Below are 21,031 nucleotides of genomic sequence, written 5' to 3' on the forward strand. Positions count from 1 at the left end.
GCACGGCACACGAGAGGGTAGGTGGCCAGCACCACACCCGGCCGCCTTTGTCTCCCCAGTGATATATACACCTTCACCAGGTACTCAGGGGAGCGGAAATCGATCTCGGTTCGCCGGGTTCATATCGCAGGGCGCTAACCGCTGTACCACCGCTCCCCATTGCCACCACCATCACTATCATAAAAAACTCCCCCAATCACAAGCACCATCCCACACGAGTGATGGTGATGGACATCACCACGGCCACCACCACCACCCACCCGGACGCGTCACTCCAGAGCTCGTTTGCTCCGTCTGGATGCCTGTGCGTGCGTGTCTGTGTGTGTGTGGGTGTGTCTGTGTGTGCCTGTGCGTGTGTGCGTGTGTGTGCCTCTGCGTGTCTGTGTGTCTGTGTGTGCGTGTCTGTGCGCGTCTGTGTGTGTCTGTGTGTGCGTGTGTCTGTGCGCGTCTGTGTGTGTCTGTGTGTGCGTGTGTCTGTGCGTACCTGTGTGTGCGTGTCTGTGTGTGTGTCTGTGCGTGTATGTGTGTGTGTGTCTGTGCGTACCTGTGTGTGCGTGTCTGTGTGTGTGTGTCTGTGCGTGTCTGTGTGTGTCTGTGTGTCTGTGCGTGTCTGTGTGTGTGTCTGTGTGTGTGTGCGTGTCTGTGTGTGTGTGTCTGTGTGTGTGCGTACCTGTGTCTGTGTGTATGTATGTACCTGTGTCTGTGCGTACCTGTGTGTGTGTGTCTGTGTGTGCGTGTCTGTGTGTGCTCGCTCGCCTGAGAGAGGGATCGGGGGGGCGGGGGGGAGATAATTGGTGGTCGCGGCGAGCGCTCCGCTGCGCGCGCACCCAACAGGCACCACCCGAGTTGTATTCCCGCTCCCGGCTCCCCAACCGCAGTGACGAGTTCCCCTGAAGCGGTCCGGGGCCTCGCGCACCCCCAACCTCAAACAAGCACCCCGATGCTCCGTGTCAAACATCGCCACCGCAAGATACAAAGGCGGCCGGGCGTGGTGCTGGCCCCCCCTACCCCCCCTCTACCCCCCATACCCCCCCTACCCCCCCCTACTCACCCCCTACCCCCCCCTACCCCCCTACCCCCCCCTACCCCCCTACCCCCCCTACCCCCGTCGTTACACTCTGCCAGCCTCCATCGGTTCGCCGCTTCTCCCGCGCAGGCGGAGTGCGGGAACCTCCCCTCGCACTCCGCGTGTGTGTGTGTGTCACTTGGTGAGCGCGTGGGGGGGGGTGAGAGTGATGATGTGGGTGGGAGTGATGTGGGAGTGATGTGGATGGGAGTGATGTGGGAGTGATGATGTGGATGGGAGTGATGTGGGAGTGATGATGTGGATGGGAGTGATGTGGGAGTGATGATGTGGATGGGAGTGATGTGGGAGTGATGATGTGGATGGGAGTGATGTGGGAGTGATGATGTGGATGGGAGTGATGTGGGAGTGATGATGTGGATGGGAGTGATGTGGGAGTGATGATGTGGATGGGAGTGATGTGGGAGTGATGATGTGGATGGGAGTGATGTGGGAGTGATGATGTGGATGGGAGTGATGTGGGAGTGATGATGTGGATGGGAGTGATGTGGGAGTGATGATGTGGATGGGAGTGATGTGGGAGTGATGATGTGGATGGGAGTGATGTGGATGGGAGTGATATGGGAGTGATGTGGATGGGAGTGATGGCTGTGGGAATGATGATGTGGATGTGGGAGTGATGGGGCTGTGTGAGTGGTCGAGGCTGATTGACTCGGCTCCGTTGACTGGCAGCGATCACCGCGCCCAATGCGCGCTGCTGCCCCTCCCTCCCCCCTCCCTGCCCCCTCCCTCCCTCCCTCTCCCCCCTCCCTCTTTCCCCTCCCTGCCTCCCGTCCTCCCTGCCCCCTCCCTGCCTCCCCCCTCCCTCCCGCTCGGGGCCCCACGCCGTAGCGTGCGAGAGGGGCGATAGAGCGGGCGAGGTAAGCGGAGCGGCGTCGAGAGAGAGAACACGAAGGGAGAGAGAGAAGGGAGAGAGGGCGGCTAACGACTGCACCGCGATCTACCCGAGCGAGCCTCTTCCACTCAACGTGTGCGGGCGACAGGCAACAGCACACGGGCACAGACAGAGACACAAAGACACAGAGAGAGAGACACAGAGACAGAGAGAGACACAGACAGACAGAGACACACAGAGAGAGAGAGGCGGACATCGCGCCCCGGGCCGACTCGAGCGCCGCTGCAGGAAGGAAGCTGCGGGCCGAGACGACGAGGACGACGACGAGGAGGACGAAGAGGGAGGAGGAGAGACCCCCGACCCCTGTGGGGGGAGACCGGGCGAAGCGGCGTCGCCTCCTCCTCCTCTGGCTGCTCCCCTCCTCTGCTGCGCCCCGCGTGCTATGCTCGGACACGCGTCTCGAGCGGCAGAGCGGCAGGCAGCAGCAGCAGCATGCCCCGCGTGAAACAGCAGGCGCCGCGCAAGCTCGCAGGTAAGTGCGGGGTGCCGGGAGACGACGCCACGGGGGGGGGGGGGGGGGGGCAGGGAGGGAGACGACGTGGGAGGGGGGGGGGGCACGGCTGAGAGACACGGCAAGAGACAGGGGGAGACACGGCGAGAGACAGGAGAGGGGAGACATGGGGAGACACGTGGGGGCACGGGGGACACGGGGAGACAGGGGGAGAGACACGGCGAGAGACAGGGGGAGAGATAGGGATGAGACACGGGGAGACACGTGGGGACACGGCGAGAGACAGGGGAAGAGACAGGGGGAGAGACAGGGGGAGAGACAGGGGGAGAGACAGGGGGAGAGACAGGGGGAGAGACAGGGGGAGAGACAGGGGGAGAGACAGGGGGAGAGACAGGGGGAGAGACAGGGGGAGAGACAGGGGGAGAGACAGGGGGAAGAGACAGGGGGAGAGACAGGGGGAGAGACGGGGAGAGACAGGGGGAGAGACAGGGGGAGAGACAGGGGGAGAGACAGGGGGAGAGACAGGGGGGAGAGACAGGGGGGAGAGACAGGGGGAGAGACAGGGGGAGAGACAGGGGGAGAGACAGGGGGAGAGACAGGGGGAGGAGACAGGGGGAGAGACAGGGGGAGAGACAGGGGGAGAGACAGGGGGAGAAGAGAGAGACAGGGGGAGAGAGAGACAGGGGGAGAGACAGGGGGAGAGACAGGGGGGAGAGACAGGGGGAGAGACAGGGGGGAGAGGAGAGACAGGGGGAGAGACAGGGGGAGAGACAGGGGGAGAGAGGACAGGGGGAGAGACAGGGGGAGAGACAGGGGGAGAGACAGGGGGAGAGACAGGGGGAGAGACAGGGGGAGAGAGAACAGGGGGAGAGACAGGGGGAGAGACAGGGGGGAGAGAGACAGGGGGAGAGACAGGGAGGGACAGGGGGAGAGACAGGGGAGAGACAGGGGGAGAGAGACAGGGGGAGAGACAGGGGGAGAGGACAGGGGGAGAGACAGGGAGAGAGGCCGGGGGAGAGACAGGGGGAGAGACAGGGGGAGAGACAGGGGGAGAGACAGGGGGAGAGACAGGGGGAGAGACAGGGGGAGAGACAGGGGGAGAGACAGGGGGGAGAGACAGGGGGAGAGGACAGGGGGAGAGACAGGGGGAGAGACAGGGGGAGAGGACAGGGGGAGAGACAGGGGGAGAGACAGGGGGAAGAGACAGGGGGAGAGACAGGGGGAGAGACAGGGGGAGAGACAGGGGGAGAGACAGGGGGAGAGACAGGGGGAGAGACAGGGGGAGAGACAGGGGGAGAGACAGGGGGAGAGACAGGGGGAGAGACAGGGGGAGAGACAGGGGGAGAGACAGGGGGAGAGACAGGGGGAGAGACAGGGGGACAGAGAGACAGGGGGAGAGACAGGGGGAGAGACAGGGGGAGAGACAGGGGGAGAGACAGGGGGAGAGACAGGGGGAGAGGACAGGGGGAGAGACAGGGGGAGAGACAGGGGCAGAGACAGGGGGAGAGACAGGGGGAGAGACAGGGGGAGAGACAGGGGAGAGACAGGGGGAGAGACAGGGGAGAGACAGGGGGAGAGACAGGGGAGAGACAGGGGGAGAGACAGGGGGAGAGACAGGGGGAGAGACAGGGGGAGAGACAGGGGGAGAGACAGGGGGAGAGACAGGGGGAGAGACAGGGGGAGAGACAGGGGGAGAGACAGGGGGAGAGACATGGGGCAGAGACAGGGGGAGAGACAGGGGGAAGAGACAGGGGAGAGACAGGGGGAGAGACAGGGGAGAGACAGGGGGAGAGACAGGGGGAGAGACAGGGGAGAGACAGGGGGAGAGACAGGGGAGAGACAGGGGGAGGAGAGCAGGGGGAGAGACAGGGGGAGAGACAGGGGGAGAGACAGGGGGGAGAGACAGGGGGAGAGACAGGGGAGAGACAGGGGGAGAGACAGGGGGAGAGACAGGGGGAGAGACAGGGGGAGAGACAGGGGGAGAGACAGGGGGAGAGACAGGGGGAGAGACAGGGGGAGAGACAGGGGGAGAGACAGGGGGAGAGACAGGGGGAGAGACAGGGGGAGAGACAGGGGGAGAGACAGGGGGAGAGACAGGGGGGAGACAGGGGAGAGACAGGGGGAGAGACAGGGGGAGAGACAGGGGGGAGACAGGGGGAGAGACAGGGGGAGAGACAGGGGGAGAGACAGGGGGAGAGACAGGGGGGAGAGACAGGGGGAGAGACAGGGGAGAGACAGGGGGAGAGACAGGGGGAGAGACAGGGGGAGAGAGACAGGGGGAGAGACAGGGGGAGAGACAGGGGGAGAAGAGACACGGGGAGAGACACGGGTAGAGACAGGGGGAGAGACAGGGGGAGAGGACAGGGGGAGAGACAGGGGGAGAGACAGGGGGAGAGACAGGGGGAGAGACAGGGGGAGAGACAGGGGGAGAGACAGGGGGAGAGACAGGGGGAGAGACAGGGGGAGAGACAGGGGGAGAGACAGGGGGAGAGACAGGGGGAGAGACAGGGGGAGAGGACAGGGGGAGAGACAGGGGGAGAGACAGGGGGAGAGACAGGGGGAGAGACAGGGGGAGAGACAGGGGGAGAGACAGGGGGAGAGAGGAGAAGAGAGTGTTGTACACGCGAGGAGGGAGACTCAGAGACACGGACAGACACTGCAGAGAGAGGGGGGTGGATAGAGAGACGCGTGGCGTCGTACAGGAGACAGACACGCGGAGAGACACGCGGGAGACATGGACAGATAGGAGGCATACAGTGGAGATAGACACACACAGTGGTGATAGACACACAGACACACAGAGACAGCGAGACACGTGGGAGACAGAGACAGAGAGACACACACACAGTGGTGATAGACACACAGTGGTGATAGACACACAGAGAGACACGTGGGAGACATCGATACACAGATAGGGGACAGCGAGTGATAGACACACATAGACACACAGAGACACAGAGATAGAGAGAGACAGAGACACACAGAGACAGAGACACACAGAGACACGCAGAGATAGAGACACACAGAGACACACAGTGGTGATAGAGACGCAGAGAGACACGTGGGAGACATAGATATACAGATAGGGGACAGCGAGTGATAGACTCAGAGAGACAGAGACACACAAAGACACACAGAAAGACACAGAGACACACAGAGACACACAGAGAGACACAGAGACACACAGAGACAGAGAGACACACAGAGACAGAGAGACACACAGAGACACACAGAGACACACACAGAGACACACAGACAGACACAGAGACACAGGAGACGTCTACACACACAGGACAGATGCACACACGGACAGACACGCACAGGGACATGCACGGGGGAAGAGACAAAGATCCCCCGGATAGTCTTCACAGACTATTGGGGCAAGTGTCTTTAGCGAGCGGACACACAGAGACACACACACACCACTCAGTGGCGGTGACGTCACCACGTCGCCTGTGCCAGGCTAGGTGCACCTTGACGCCACGTTGAAGTGTCGAGGGCTCTCTGCTGACAGACCCTGCGGGTGCCCATGAGTCGACTGAGATGATCGGTAGATGATTGAGATGACCGGCAGGTGACTGAGATGACCGGCAGGTGACTGAGATGACCGGCAGGTGACTGAGATGAGCGGTAGATGCACCACCACCAGCAGCTGTGCTCCCCACTCTGCCAACCTGATGAGTTTTATCCGCCCGGCCGCTCCGCTCGTTGTTGTGAGCGTCGCTCCTCTGCCCTCCGCTGGAATGCTGTGGACAGTACTGTACCTGTGATACCGACACGGTTACACAGAGACACGCACAGACACACGCACACACACACGCACACAGAGAACACACAGACACACGGACACACGCAGTTACACGCACACACGGGCACACACACAGAGACATACACACACGCAAACACAGACACACGCACACACAGACACCCACACAGACACACACCCACCCACACAGACACACGCAGTTACACGCGACAAAGACAAAGACGACCCGTGTAGCCTTGTAACAGCACACTGCCAGGGCGGGGCAAGTGCTCCGGCCTCCGAAGGCCGCAGCGTCGTCGCAGTGGGCCCGCAGCCTCGCCCGGACCGCCTTTGTATCCCCCCCCCCCCCCAGTGGTTGGATACCACAAAGGCAAAGATCCCCCGTGTAGCCTGTGACAGGCTGTAGGGGCAAGTGCTGTGAGCGAGCGCCTATGAAGGCCGGCACGGTACACGAGGGGGTCGGTGGCCCACACCACGCCCGGCCGCCTTTGTCTCTCTAGTAGCGATGTTTACTACACATCATACCGGGTACTCATTTGAGGCTGAGTCGACCTGGGGGAGGCCTGGGACCGGCTCAGATAATCGTCACTGGCGGTGTTGGCCGTGAGCGGGAATCGAACTCGGGTCGCCGGGTTCGTAACGCAGCGTAGCGCTAACCGCTGCACCACCGCTCCCCACACGAACACAGACACACACACACTGACCCACACACACAGTACCACTCATACAGCACACACACACAGTACTACACACACACAGCGCACACACACAGCACACACACAGTACCACTCATACACAGCACACACACAGCACACACACAGTAGCACTCACACAGTACTACACACACACAGCACACACGCAGCACACACACACAGCACACACACAGCACACGCACACACAGCACACACACAGCACACGCACACACAGCACACGCACACACAGCACACACGCACACAGTACTACACACACATCACACACACAGCACGCACACACACAGCACGCACACACACAGCACACACACAGCACACACACAGCACACACACAGCAGACACACACACAGTACCACTCACACAGTACTACACACACAGCACACACGCAGCACACACACATAGCACACACACAGCACACGCACACACAGCACACGCACACACAGCACACGCACACACAGCACACACGCACACAGTACTGCACACACATCACACACACAGCACGCACACACACAGCACACACACACAGTACCACTCACACAGTACTACACACAGACAGCACACACACAGCACACACAGCACACACACAGCAGACACACACACATAGCACACACACACACATAGCACACACACAGCAGACACACACACAGTACCACTCACACAGTACTACACACACATAGCACACACACACAGCACACACACAGCACACACAGTACTATACACACACAGTACCACACACACAGTACCACAAACACAACACACACACACAGCACACACGCACACAGGATCACTCACACAGTACTGCACACACACAGCACAAACACCCCTTTACACACACCTGCACACACACAATAGTACAGTACAGTTCATTCACAGTGCAATAAAACACATTCAAGTCACACACCTGCACACACCCCCCCCCTACGCACACCTACACACACACACTTGCACTCACACCCCCTACACACACACACACACACCTACACACACACCTGCACTCACACCCCCTACGCACACACCTGCACACACATCTGGAAACACACCTACACCGACGCACACCTGAACACACACCTGCACACACACCTGCACACACACTTGCACACACACACACCTACACACACACACCTACACACACACACACCTACACACACACACCGACACACATACACTGACACACACACACCTGCACTCACACCCCCTACGCACACCTCCACACACACACCTACACACACACGCTTACACACACACACACACACTTACACACCTGCACTCACACCTGCACTCACACCTACACACACACACCTACACACACACACCTGCACTCACACCCCTACACACACCTGCACTCACACCCCCTACGCACACACACCTACACACACACCTACACACACACCTACACACACACCTACACACACACCTGCACTCACACCCCCTACGCACACACACCTACACTCACACCCCCTACGCACACACACCTACACACACACACCTACACACACACAACTACACACACCTACACACACACCTACACACACCTACACACACACACACCTGCACGCACACACCTACACAAAGACAAAGATCCCCCGTATAGCCTGAACAGACTGTAGGGGCAAGTGCTGTTAGCGAGCACCTATGAAGGCCGGAACGGTACACGAGGGGGTGGGTGGCCAGCACCACGCCCGACCGCCTTTGTCTCCCTAGTGGCGATGTTTACACACCGCACTAGGTACTCATTTGAGGCTGAGTCGACCTAGGGGAGGCCCAGGACCGGTTCAGATAATCGTCACTGGTGTTGGCCGTGAGCGGGAATCGAACCCGGGTCGCCAGGTTCATAGCGCAGCGCGCTAACCGCTACACTACCGCTCCCCACCACACCTACACACACACCTACACACACACCTACACACACACCTACACACACACACCTACACACAACAAAGACAAAGATCCCCCTATAGCCTTAACAGACTGTCGGGGCAAGTGCTGTTAGCGAGCACCTATGAAGGCCGGAACGGTACACGAGGGGGTGGGTGGCCAGCACCACGCCCGACCGCCTTTGTCTCCCTAGTGGCGATGTTTACACACCGCACCAGGTACTCATTTAAGGCTGAGTCGACCTAGGGGAGGCCCAGGACCGGTTCAGATAATCGTCACTGGTGTTAGCCGTGAGCGGGAATCGAACCCGGGTCGCTAGGTTCATAGCGCAGCGCGCTAACCGCTACACCACCGCTCCCCACACACACTGACACACACACACACCTACACACACACACCTACACACACCTACACACACACACCTACACACACACACCTACACACACCTGCACACACACACCTGCACACACACACCTACACACAAACACCTACACACACACACCTACACACACACCTACATACACACACCTACACACACACACACCTACACACACCTACACACACACACCTACACACCTACACACCTACACACACACACCTACACACACACACCTACACACACACCTACACACACACCTCCTACGCACACGTGCAGCGGCAGTAGAGTGAAGAAGTCTCGCACGGTCTCAAACAAAAGACGGGGAGGGGGGTGGAGGGGGGTGGTGGAGGGGGTGGTGGAGGAGGAGAGGGGGGGGAGGTTGTTGTTGTTGAAGGAGGAGGTGGTGGTGGAGGAGGTGGTGGTGGAGGAGGAGGTGGTTGTGGAGGAGGCTGCAGCAGCAGCAGCTGGCTGCTGCGGGAGCCTCTTCGTGTTTTTGTTCCCGGAGAGATAAGCGCTGGACCCCCCCCCCCCCCCCCCCGTCTTGATTGATCGCCTGCCATTTGTGTTGCTGATGAACATCAGTACATATCACGTGCTCGCCCTGACGTCAGCGTGCGTGTGTCTACGTGTGTGTGTCTACGTGTGTGTGTCTACGTGTGTGTGTGTCTACGTGTGTGTGTGTCTACGTGTGTGTGTGTCTACGTGTGTGTGTCTACGTATGTGTGTGTGTCTACGTGTGTCTACGTGTGTGTGTGTGTCTACGTGTGTGTGTGTCTGCGTGTGTGTGTGTGTACGTGTGCGTGTCTACGTGTGTCCGGTCCTGGGCCTCCCCTAGGTCGACTCAGCCTCAAATGAGTACCTGGTGCGGTGTGTAGTAAACATCGCCACTGGGGAGACAAAGGCGGCCGGGCGTGGTGCTGGCCACCCACCCCCTCGTGTGCCTTGCCGGCCTTCATAGGTGCTCGCTAACAGCACTTGCCCCAGCAGTCTGTTACAGGCTACACGGGGGATCTTTGTCTTTGTCACGCGTGTTGGTTCTTTAACGGGACACCACCGGTATACGTTTCTATACAGCATTGGGGAGACAAAGGCGGTCGGGCGTGGTGTTGACTCCACCCCACTGCCTCCTTCGTCTGTAAGTTCCCAGCTTCAGCACAGGTGTTGCCACTTCGCCGCTCACAGCACTTGCCCCAGCAGTCTGTTGTTATTGTTGTTGTTGTTCTGTGTGTTGGTTGTATGAACGGGACACTGGTTTTTGGGAGCGGTGGCGCAGTGGTTAGCGTGCACGTCACGACGGGCACCCGAGTTCGGTTCCCGATCAAGGACAAGAACAACGGTAGCCGCTGGCAGCGAGCATCTCAAGGGGGCCGGGCGTGGTGGTGCTGGCCACCCACCCCATCGCGTGCCACGTGACTGCACTTGCCCCAACAGCCTGCTCAAGGCTACACGGGGGATCTTTGTCTGTGTTGTTTTAACGGGACCCCGGTATACTTTCGGAAGTTTTTGTTTGTATCTGCTATGAAGTAGTGTTGTTGTTGTTGACGAGCGTTCCGAGTTTGTTGTTGTTGTTTCTTGTCCATGTGCACCACTGCCAATGAAGCAGCAGCATCATCGGCACGGTGGCTGGGAGATGTTAACTACCTCGCCTAGTATGCAGGAGGTCGTGGGTTCGATCCCGACGCCTGCTGCTGTATATTTGGAGTTTGCGTGTCTCTCTCATCATCTTCATCACGGTGGCTATGAGATGTTAACTACCTCGCCTGGTGTACAGGAGGTCGTGGGTTCGATCGCGACCCCGACGCCTGCTGCTGTATATTTGCAGTTTGCGTGTCTCTCCCAGGGGTCGCGTGGATTTTTCTCCGGGTCCCCCGTTTTTCCCCCCTCCGTATTTAGAGTGAACGTCACGCGTTCACGGCATTTGTCTGCTGCTTTCAATGTCCACGTGATGATGCTAAGCCACTTTGTTGGGCCATCATCTGCGATGGCCAGGGGTCGCCTCTGAAACAGAGACACACATATCAGTATGGGGCCTTACAGCTTTACAGTACAGCTGCTAAACTAAAATCATCGTTTCTAGTTTGAGTTTGATTTGTTTACTGTAACACGCTCCACTCGTCGCGTCCGTCCGTAACGTTGCCGTGATCCAATGGGAGCGAGGCTTCCGAAGATCGCGTTGTCATCGGGAAACTCGCTCTGCAGAAAACTGGGTACATTGATCGAAGGCCTCCCCCCCCCCCCAAATCGTTGACAAAACCCCGAGCAGCAAGACTTGTAATATGCAATCGCTTAATGCGCTCACAGCTACCAAGCCGCCTTTCGTTCTGCCGACGCAGCGACTTTCGGAGACAAACGCATCCTGGAAAGCGTCAACGTGAATCCACGCGTGTGCAAGGTTTTTCTTAACTCGTCCTTGTTTTTTCCACTGCCGTGAATGTGGCGATGTGTGCCGAGTTCGATTCCCGCCCACGGCTAACGTCGGTGGCGAGTCCGGAATCGGAAGTTGTTTATTTTTTTTAAACCTCTCCTGGAGAAATCCGATGAGCTATGAAGCTCTTTTTTTCACAGGCGTCCAAGTCGGGGCGCGGGGTCAGAAGGTTACAATACCAGTCGGCACGAAAGCGGCGTGGAGATGGTTAAACAGCGTCCACGCTGGGAAACCGGAGGGTCAGGGTGGGCAGTCATGGACAGCGTGGAGGGAGAGAATTCGCCAAGGCACAGGAGGAGGAGGATGATGATGCACCACGTAGCGGCCATTTTTATTTGCGCCCTCTTCAGTTGGTTGAGGGTCTCCCACTTGGCGATTGTAAACGACGATGACGACGACACGGAGCTAAAAGGGATCTGTGGAGGCGTCAGCGAGGTGACGTCACACACGGGGTGACGTCACACTTGTGGTGACGTCACACGCGGGGTGACGTCGTACACGTGAATCACGTGGTACAGAACCCGTGCTTGTGGCGTCGTTTTGCACCCTCGTGTGTTGTTGTTTTGTTTTATTGCAATTTTTTTACATTTTCAATGACCAAACGTGTCACAAAATCCTCCCCCGACACCCCCTACCCCCCACCAATCCCTTCTCCTCCCCCCTCGATCTGTATCTAGTTGGAGGAAGGTTGCCACCAGTCCGGGTACTGGCGTCTGTGTTAGGGCGGCAGGAATCGCGATTTGTCGTCGAGACCGAGTGCCGCTACGGCCGCGTGGAACTTCATGATCACGTTCGGCCACACGGCTGTGGTGAGAGACCTCGAGCTGACTGAGACGTGTGCCCAGGCTTCGTCTGTAGCCGTTAGAAGGTGGTAACCAGCCCAACTTAGCACGTGCACTCCACTCATTCACTCACCCGCCCACCCACTCACTCACATACTCACCCACTCACCCAGCCATTAATTCAGCCACTCACTCGCCAGCACACTCAACCACTCAGTCATCCACACACCCACCTTGTGGGGTTGCCACCTTGCGGGCTTGGCATCTGTCGTGCGGGTGACGGGAATTTATTTCTAGCCGAGATCTGGTACCGGGGTCGCTGTTTTGAAGACTGCTGTACAGACTCACCACAGACACACCGCAGACACACACCACACACACACCACAGACTCACCACACACACAGCACAGACACACCACACACACACACCACATACACACACCACACACACACCGCACACACAGCACACACACACACCACAGGCACACCACAGACACCACAGACACCACACACACCACATACACACACCACACACACCACAGACACACCACACACACCGCACACACAGCACACACACCACAGGCACACCACAGGCACCCCACAGACACACCACACAGACACACCACACACACACACCACACACACACCACACACACATACCACACACACACCACATACACAGCACACACACCACACACACACCACACACACACCACATACACACACCACACAGACACACCACACGCACACCACAGACTCACCACACACACCGCACACAAACACACCACAGGCACACCACAGACACACCACACACACACTCCACAGACACACCACACACACACCATACACACACCACACACACACACACTCCACAGACACACCACACCACACAGCACACACACACCACAGACACACACCGCTGCCTTCACAGCAGACCGACCAACGCTCATTGCTCCCGAAGTGCTCCTCTGCGTCTGGCGCAGAGGTCGCAAACGGGTTTTGATTCCTTACGCGTACCCGTACCCGGCCGCACCAGGGTCGCAAACGGCTACCCGTACCCGTACCCGGCCGGGTACGGGTTGCCGGGTATCGGGTAGGGTACGGGTATCGGGTACCCGGTTGCGACTTCTGGTCTGGCGACGTCCCTCTGCCCCCGCGTCGTCAGGGACGCCGTGCCGAGGCCTGGCGCTGGCCGGCAAACTCCACCGGGGTTGGGTCCACACTGGGAATGAGAGGAGGCGGCAAACCGTCTGCCGGAGGCAGGGGCAGGAGGAAAGTGATTTCAACGCGTTCCCGTTGGTTATCCCGACCGGATAAAACCTCGCTCGGCTAATCTCTTAATAATACAGAACCGCAGCTCGCAGTGTTGCTGCTCGCAGACTTAAGCCGACCAGACATCTCCTGAAATAATGTTATGACGACAAAAGACAGAGGCGCAGCCCTGCAATTGCCGTATCGCGCCACCCGCCTGCAGAACAGGACCCCCTCCTCCGTCGATGTTAACTCCCTCGCCTGGTGTACATGAGGTCGTGGGATCGATCCCGACTCTGACGACACTTGCTGTATATTTGTAGTGTGCGTGCCTCTCATCATCATGGTGGCTAGGAGATGTTAACTACCTCGCTTGGTCTTAATTTGGAGCTTTCGTGACTGCAGGAATTGCTCTTTGGTTCTTTCGGGAGTACCTCGCTTGGTGTACAGGAGGTCGTGGGATCGATCCCGACCCTAACGCCTGCTTCCTCTCTCTCCCCGTGGTCGCGTGGATTTGTCTCCGGGAGTTTGTGTGATCTCTCCCTGCTCTACAGAGTGAGTGGAGTTTGTGTGATCTCTCCCTGCTGTAGAGAGTGAGTGAGTGGAGTTTGTGTGTTCCCTCCCTGCTGTACAGAGTGAGTGAGTGGAGTGTGTGTGATCTACCCCTGTTATACAGAGTGAGTGGAGTTTGTGTGTTCTCTCCCTGCTCTACAGAGTGAGTGAGTGGAGTTTGTGTGTTCCCTCCCTGCTGTACAGAGTGAGTGAGTGGAGTTTGTGTGATCTACCCCTGTTATACAGAGTAAGAGTGAGTGGAGTTTGTGTGATCTCCCCCTGTTCTACAGAGTGAGTGGAGTTTGTGTGATCTCCCCCTGCTCTACAGAGTGAGTGGAGTTTGTATGATCTCCCCCTGTTCTGCAGAGTGAGTGAGTGGAGTTTGTGTGATCTCCCTCTGTTCTACAGAGTGAGTGGAGTTTGTGTGATCTCCCCCTGTTCTACAGAGTGAGTGAGTGGAGTGTGTGTGATCTCCCCCTGTTCTACAGAGTGAGTGAGTGGAGTGTGTGTGATCTCCCCCTGTTCTACAGAGTGAGTGAGTGGAGTGTGTGTGATCTCCCCCTGTTCTACAGAGTGAGTGAGTGGAGTGTGTGTGATCTCCCCCTGTTCTACAGAGTGAGTGAGTGGAGTGTGTGTGATCTCCCCCTGTTCTACAGAGTGAGTGGAGTGTGTGTGATCTCCCCCTGTTCTACAGAGTGAGTGAGTGGAGTGTGTGTGATCTCCCCCTGTTCTACAGAGTGAGTGAGTGGAGTGTGTGTGATCTCCCCCTGTTCTACAGAGCGAGTGGAGTTTGTGTGATCTTCCCCTGTTCTACAGAGTGAGTTAGTGGAGTTTGTGTGATCTCCCCCTGCTCTACAGAGTGAGTGAGTGGAGTGTGTGTGATCTCCCCCTGTTCTACAGAGCGAGTGGAGTTTGTGTGATCTCCCCCTGCTCTACAGAGTGAGTGGAGTTTGTGTGATCTCTCCCTGCTGTAGAGAGTGAGTGAGTGGAGTTTGTGTGTTCCCTCCCTGCTGTACAGAGTGAGTGAGTGGAGTGTGTGTGATCTACCCCTGTTATACAGAGTGAGTGGAGTTTGTGTGTTCTCTCCCTGCTCTACAGAGTGAGTGAGTGGAGTTTGTGTGTTCCCTCCCTGCTGTACAGAGTGAGTGAGTGGAGTTTGTGTGATCTACCCCTGTTATACAGAGTAAGAGTGAGTGGAGTTTGTGTGATCTCCCCCTGTTCTACAGAGTGAGTAGAGTTTGTGTGATCTCCCCCTGCTCTACAGAGTGAGTGGAGTTTGTATGATCTCCCCCTGTTCTGCAGAGTGAGTGAGTAGAGTTTGTGTGATCTCCCTCTGTTCTACAGAGTGAGTGGAGTTTGTGTGATCTCCCCCTGTTCTACAGAGTGAGTGAGTGGAGTGTGTGTGATCTCCCCCTGTTCTACAGAGTGAGTGAGTGGAGTGTGTGTGATCTCCCCCTGTTCTACAGAGTGAGTGAGTGGAGTGTGTGTGATCTCCCCCTGTTCTACAGAGTGAGTGAGTGGAGTGTGTGTGATCTCCCCCTGTTCTACAGAGTGAGTGAGTGGAGTGTGTGTGATCTCCCCCTGTTCTACAGAGTGAGTGGAGTGTGTGTGATCTCCCCCTGTTCTACAGAGTGAGTGAGTGGAGTGTGTGTGATCTCCCCCTGTTCTACAGAGTGAGTGAGTGGAGTGTGTGTGATCTCCCCCTGTTCTACAGAGCGAGTGGAGTTTGTGTGATCTTCCCCTGTTCTACAGAGTGAGTTAGTGGAGTTTGTGTGATCTCCCCCTGCTCTACAGAGTGAGTGAGTGGAGTGTGTGTGATCTCCCCCTGTTCTACAGAGCGAGTGGAGTTTGTGTGATCTCCCCCTGCTCTACAGAGTGAGTGAGTGGAGTTTGTGTGTTCTCCCTGTACAAGTTGCTATACATTTTCACGTGATGACGATACGTCACTTCGTTTTGCTGAGGTGTCACGTGTGGTACCAAGGTCGCTTCTGACAGACGGCTGTCTGGCTCACGAGAGGGCCTGACCTGTTCAAATCAAACAGCTGCAGTAAACTGCAGCTGTTGTCGGGCAGCAGCAGGCACAGCAGCAGCAGACAGCACCAGCATCAGTCAGCAGGAGCAGCAGCAGCAGGAGCAGCAGCAGCAGCAGGAGCAGCAGCAGGCAACAGTCATCAGGAGCAGCAGCAGCAGGAGTAACAGCAGGAGCAGCAGCAGCAGGCAGCAGGAGCAGCAGGAGCAGCAGCAGCAGCAGGAGCAGCACGACCTATGGAGTCCGTCACGGCACACGAGAGGGTGGATGGCCAGCCCCACACCCGGCCGCCTTTGTCTCCCTCGTGGCGATGTTTACACACGGCGGCAGCACGGGGTACTCGTTTGAATACACACGCAGCCAAACACACACAACTGGGGAGGCCTTGATGCAGCAGTGGATCGACCATGGCTGCTGCTGCCGACGATGTATATGATATCCAGAGGCGTCGTAGCTTGTTGCATCACTCATTGTCAACTTTCGGTGGCGAGAAATGAGAGACTGCGTCTGAGTAAATCAATGAATCAATGAGTCGTGATTTCGCTGGAGGTGGGGGAGGGAGGTGGAGAGCCCCCCACACCCCCCCCCCCATATGTACAAACAACAAAGACAAAGGACCCCCGTGTAGCCTTAACAGACTGTAGGGGCAAGTGCTGTTAGTGAGCAGCACCTGTGAAGGCCGGCACGGCACACGAGAGGGTGGGTGGCCAGCACCACGCCCGGGCCGCCTTTGTCTCCCCGGTGGCGATGTTTACTACACACCGCACCAGGTACTCATTTGAGGCTGAGTGGACCTAGGGGAGGCCCAGGACCAATTCGAATAACCGTCATAACGGGTGTCGGTGGCCGCGAGCGGGAATCGAACTCGGCGCGCCGGGGGATTCACAGCGCTTCGCTAACCGCTGCGCCACCACTCGCGTGCAACGTCACTTGGCGCTGCTGAGAAGTTCCCTGCAAAATCTTCTCGATCGGGAATCGTCGCACGCTGCAGCAGCAGCAGCTTGGCGGGACCTCCTGGCAATCGAAGTCTCGAGGCTTTGGTGAGCCACAGCGATGGGTGAGCAGGCGTGGCGATGGGTGAGCAGGCGTGGCGATGGGTGAGCAGGCGTGGCGATGGCTGAGCAGGCGTGGCGATGGGTGAGCAGGCTTGGCGATGGGTGAGCAGGCGTGGCGATGGGTGAGCAGGCGTGGCGATGGGTGAGCAGGCGTGGCGATGGGTGAGCAGGCGTGGCGATGGGTGAGCAGGCGTGGCGATGGGTGAGCAGGCGTGGCGATGGGTGAGCAGGCGTGGCGATGGGTGAGCAGGCGTGGTGATAGCTACGAGCGTACGGCCACGAAGACGAAGATCCCCCGCGTAGCCCCTTAAGTTCTGCTAGCAGCAGCAGCAGTGAAGGCCGTCACTGTGGCACACGATGTGCAGGGTGGCCGCCACCCCACCGCCTTTGTCTCCCTTAGTGGTGATGTTGACGCACCGCACCAGTCGTTCATTCGAAGCCGAGTTCGATCTCGGGGAAGGGCCCTGATTGGTTGAGATATCCCTGACTGGTTGAGATATCCCTGATTGGTTGAGATATCCCTGATTGGTTGAGATATCCCTGACAGGTTGAGATATCCCTGATTGGTTGAGATATCCCTGATTGGTTGAGATATCCCTGATTGGTTGAGATATCCCTGCCCGGCTGAGATATCCCTGACAGCCACCACCACCACTGCATCAGCAGCAGCAGCTACAGCTACAGTGGCGTGCGCTGAAAGCTGATCCACGGCCCTCGAGTGCGCGCCACTGCGCAGCAAGCCTCGCCTCAATTTAGATTTAATTGCTCCCGCACTGACAGCCGCATTTATCAAGCCTAGCCACGCTTCGATGACGGGGGGAGGGGTGATGGTGGTGGGGGCTTAGTCGTGTGTGTGTGTCTGGTGGTGGTGGCGGCTGAGTGAGGGTGGTAACCAATGGCTCGGCAGAACGGTGCGTGACTGCGAGTGATGATCGCGACGGCGGCGGACGCGCTGTTGGTGAGGCCACGCAGCTCGCGTGGAGGCAGGGTCACGGTGGATGAGTGGGTGGGTCGGTGGGTTCGTGAGTGGGTGGGTGGGTCGGTGGGTTCGTGAGTGGGTGGGTGGGTGGGTTCGTGAGTGAGTGGGTGCGTTGGTGGGTTCGTGAGTGGGTGGGTGGGTCGGTGGGTTCGTGAGTGGGTGGGTTGGTGGGTTCGTGAGTGAGTGGGTGCGTTGGTGGGTTCGTGAGTGGGTGGGTTGGTGGGTTCGTGAGTGGGTGGGTGGGTGGGTTCGTGAGTGGGTGGGTTGGTGGGTTCGTGAGTGAGTGGGTGGGTGGGTGGGTTCGTGAGTGAGTGGGTTGGTGGGTTCGTGAGTGGGTGGGTTGGTGGGTTCGTGAGTGGGTGGGTTGGTGGGTTCGTGAGTGACTGGGTGGGTTGGTGGGTTCGTGAGTGGGTGGGTTGGTGGGTTCGTGAGTGAGTGGGTTGGTGGGTTCGTGAGTGGGTGGGTTGGTAGGTTCGTGAGTGAGTGGGTGGGTTGGTGGGTTCGTGAGTGGGTGGGTGGGTTGGTGGGTTCGTGAATGGGTGGGTGGGTTGGTGGGTTCCTGAGTGGGTGGATGGGTTGGTGGGTTCGTGAGTGAGTGGGTGGATGGGTTGGTGGGTTCGTGAATGGGTGGGTGGGTTGGTGGGTTCCTGAGTGGGTGGATGGGTTGGTGGGTTCGTGAGTGAGTGGGTGGATGGGTTGGTGGGTTCGTGAATGGGTGGGTGGGTTGGTGGGTTCGTGAGTGGGTGGATGGGTTGGTGGGTTCGTGAGTGGGTGGGTGGGTTGGTGGGTTCGTGAGTGGGTGGGTGGGTTGGTGGGTTCGTGAGTGGGTGGGTGGGTTGGTGGGTTCGTGAGTGGGTGGGTTCGTGAGTGGGTGGGTTGGTGGGTTCGTGAGTGAGTGGGTTGGTGGGTTCGTGAGTGAGTGGGTTGGTGGGTTCCTGAGTGAGTGAATGAGTGTGTTGCTGGGTGGGTGTGTTGGTGGGTGGATGAGTGAGTCTGTGAGTGAATGAGTGTTGCTGGGTGGGTGGATGAGTGAGTCTGTGAGTGAATGAGTGTTGCTGGGTGGGTGGATGAGTGGGTCTGTGAGTGAATGAGTGTGTTGCTGGGTGTGTTGGTGGGTGGATGAGTGGGTCTATGAGTGAATGGGTGTGTTGCTGGGTGTGTTGGTGGGTGGATGAGTGGATCTGTGAGTGAATGAGTGTGTTGCGGTGTTGGTGGATGAGTGGGTCTGTGAGTGAATGAGTGTGTTGCTAGGTGGGTGGATGAGTGGGTCTGAGTGAATGAGTGTGTTGCTGGGTGTGTTGGTGGGTGGATGAGTGGGTCTGTGAGTGAATGAGTGTGTTGCTGTGTTGGTGGGTGGATGAGTGGGTCTGTGAGTGAATGAGTGTGTTGCTGTGTTGGTGGGTGAGTGGGTCTGTGAGTGAATGAGTGTGTTGCTGGGTGGGTGTGTTGGTGGGTGGATGAGTGGGTCTGTGAGTGAACGAGTGTGTTTCTGTGTTGGTGGGCGGATGAGTGGGTCTGTGAGTGAACGAGGGTGGGAGCGATGGGAGGGGGGGGTGTTTGGTTGGCCAGGAGGAGGAGGGGAAGGGAGGGGCACGGGGCTGCCTGCCTGGCTCTCGGTGTTTCTGTTCTCTCCGCTGAGCACTTCATCACAGGCGTCTTGGCCGAGGGTCGCTGCGAGTGAGCGATGGGCGTCGGTCTGAAGCGAATTTCCGCAACAGCCGCACCCCATAAGAGGGCAGCACGCGGCGCGGCTCGCAAACACCGCGGTGGGGGGGGGTGTGTGGGGGGGGTGTGTGGGGGGGGTCGGTGTTGGGGGGGATGATGGCGTAAGATTGATGGGGCGAGATGGGAAGGAGGGGATGGGAGGGAGAAGATGGAGTGGGAGGTGCGGGTGGAATGCGGGCCGGGAACGGGTGGGTGGGGTGATGGGATGGTGTGGATGGACGGATTGGAGAGATGGATTGGTGGGTGGCAGGGAGGAGGAGGGGGGAGGGAGTTGAGGGGAGAGATGGAATCTTATGAAACGGGAGGGACAGATGGACGGGCAGAGAGGCCAGACAGACGGATGGACGACGGACGGGGCAGACAGACAGACAGACGACGAAGCGATGGACGGGGGAGATGGATGGACGAGAGGCGAAGGGGAGATGGATTGAGATGGAATGGGAGTTATGGACAGACGAGCGGACGGACGGATGGATGGATGGGGGGACGGGAGGAGGAATGGGGGGGGAGATGGATGAGACGGGGGGGTGGGGGTGGAGATGGATGTGGAGCCTGGGGCTGGCTGCGAGCTCGGGGCAGGGAGGAGCTCGCAAACTTCCCCGCCGGCGCCGCGGGGACCCCTGGCTGCCGATCGCGGTCGATCCACTGCTGGATGGAAGGTCCCCCGCCCCCCTCCCCCCTCCAAGCCGTTGCCCCGTCCCCTCGCGCGACGTCCCGCCCGGAGCCTGCACCGCGCGCGAGACGATTTCAGCGCTCCGTCTCCGCTCGGCGGTGCCCGGCCAAGACGCGGGCCGCGCTCCGGCGTTCGTCGCCACCGTCGCTTGGAGCCCCACTGAGCGTTGTTGTCTCGCTCGGGATGACGACGACGACGACGACGATGATTGTGATGATGACGATAATGACGATGATGACAATGATGATGACAATGATGACAACGATCATGATGACAATGATGATGACGATGATGACCATAGCGACAACGACGTCGTTAAACCCCCGTACGGTTCCCTAATCCGTGCGGCTGCTCTTTCACGCTCTCCAGAAGAGAACGGAACGCAAACAAACTGGGAAGT

The 21,031-nt window shown here is 58.4% G+C and overlaps 1 protein-coding gene across 1 annotated transcript in view; it reads left to right on the plus strand.

Annotated features, from left to right (window-relative positions):
• Window positions 1-1,849: 1,849 nt before the first annotated feature.
• Window positions 1,850-21,031, plus strand: part of LOC133358052 (teashirt homolog 1-A-like) — a 49,555-nt gene continuing 30,373 nt past the window's right edge. Inside the window, exon 1 of the mRNA XM_061576320.1 lies at window positions 1,850-2,451. Coding sequence (XP_061432304.1) covers window positions 2,412-2,451 — 40 coding nt within the window. The 5' untranslated portion in view covers window positions 1,850-2,411. The remainder of the gene's footprint in view (window positions 2,452-21,031) is intronic.

The sequence above is a fragment of the Lethenteron reissneri genome, chromosome 60 (assembly GCF_015708825.2).
Source record: "Lethenteron reissneri isolate LAM-NWPU_2019-01 chromosome 60, ASM1570882v1, whole genome shotgun sequence".
NCBI classification, from domain to species: Eukaryota; Metazoa; Chordata; class Hyperoartia; order Petromyzontiformes; family Petromyzontidae; genus Lethenteron; species Lethenteron reissneri.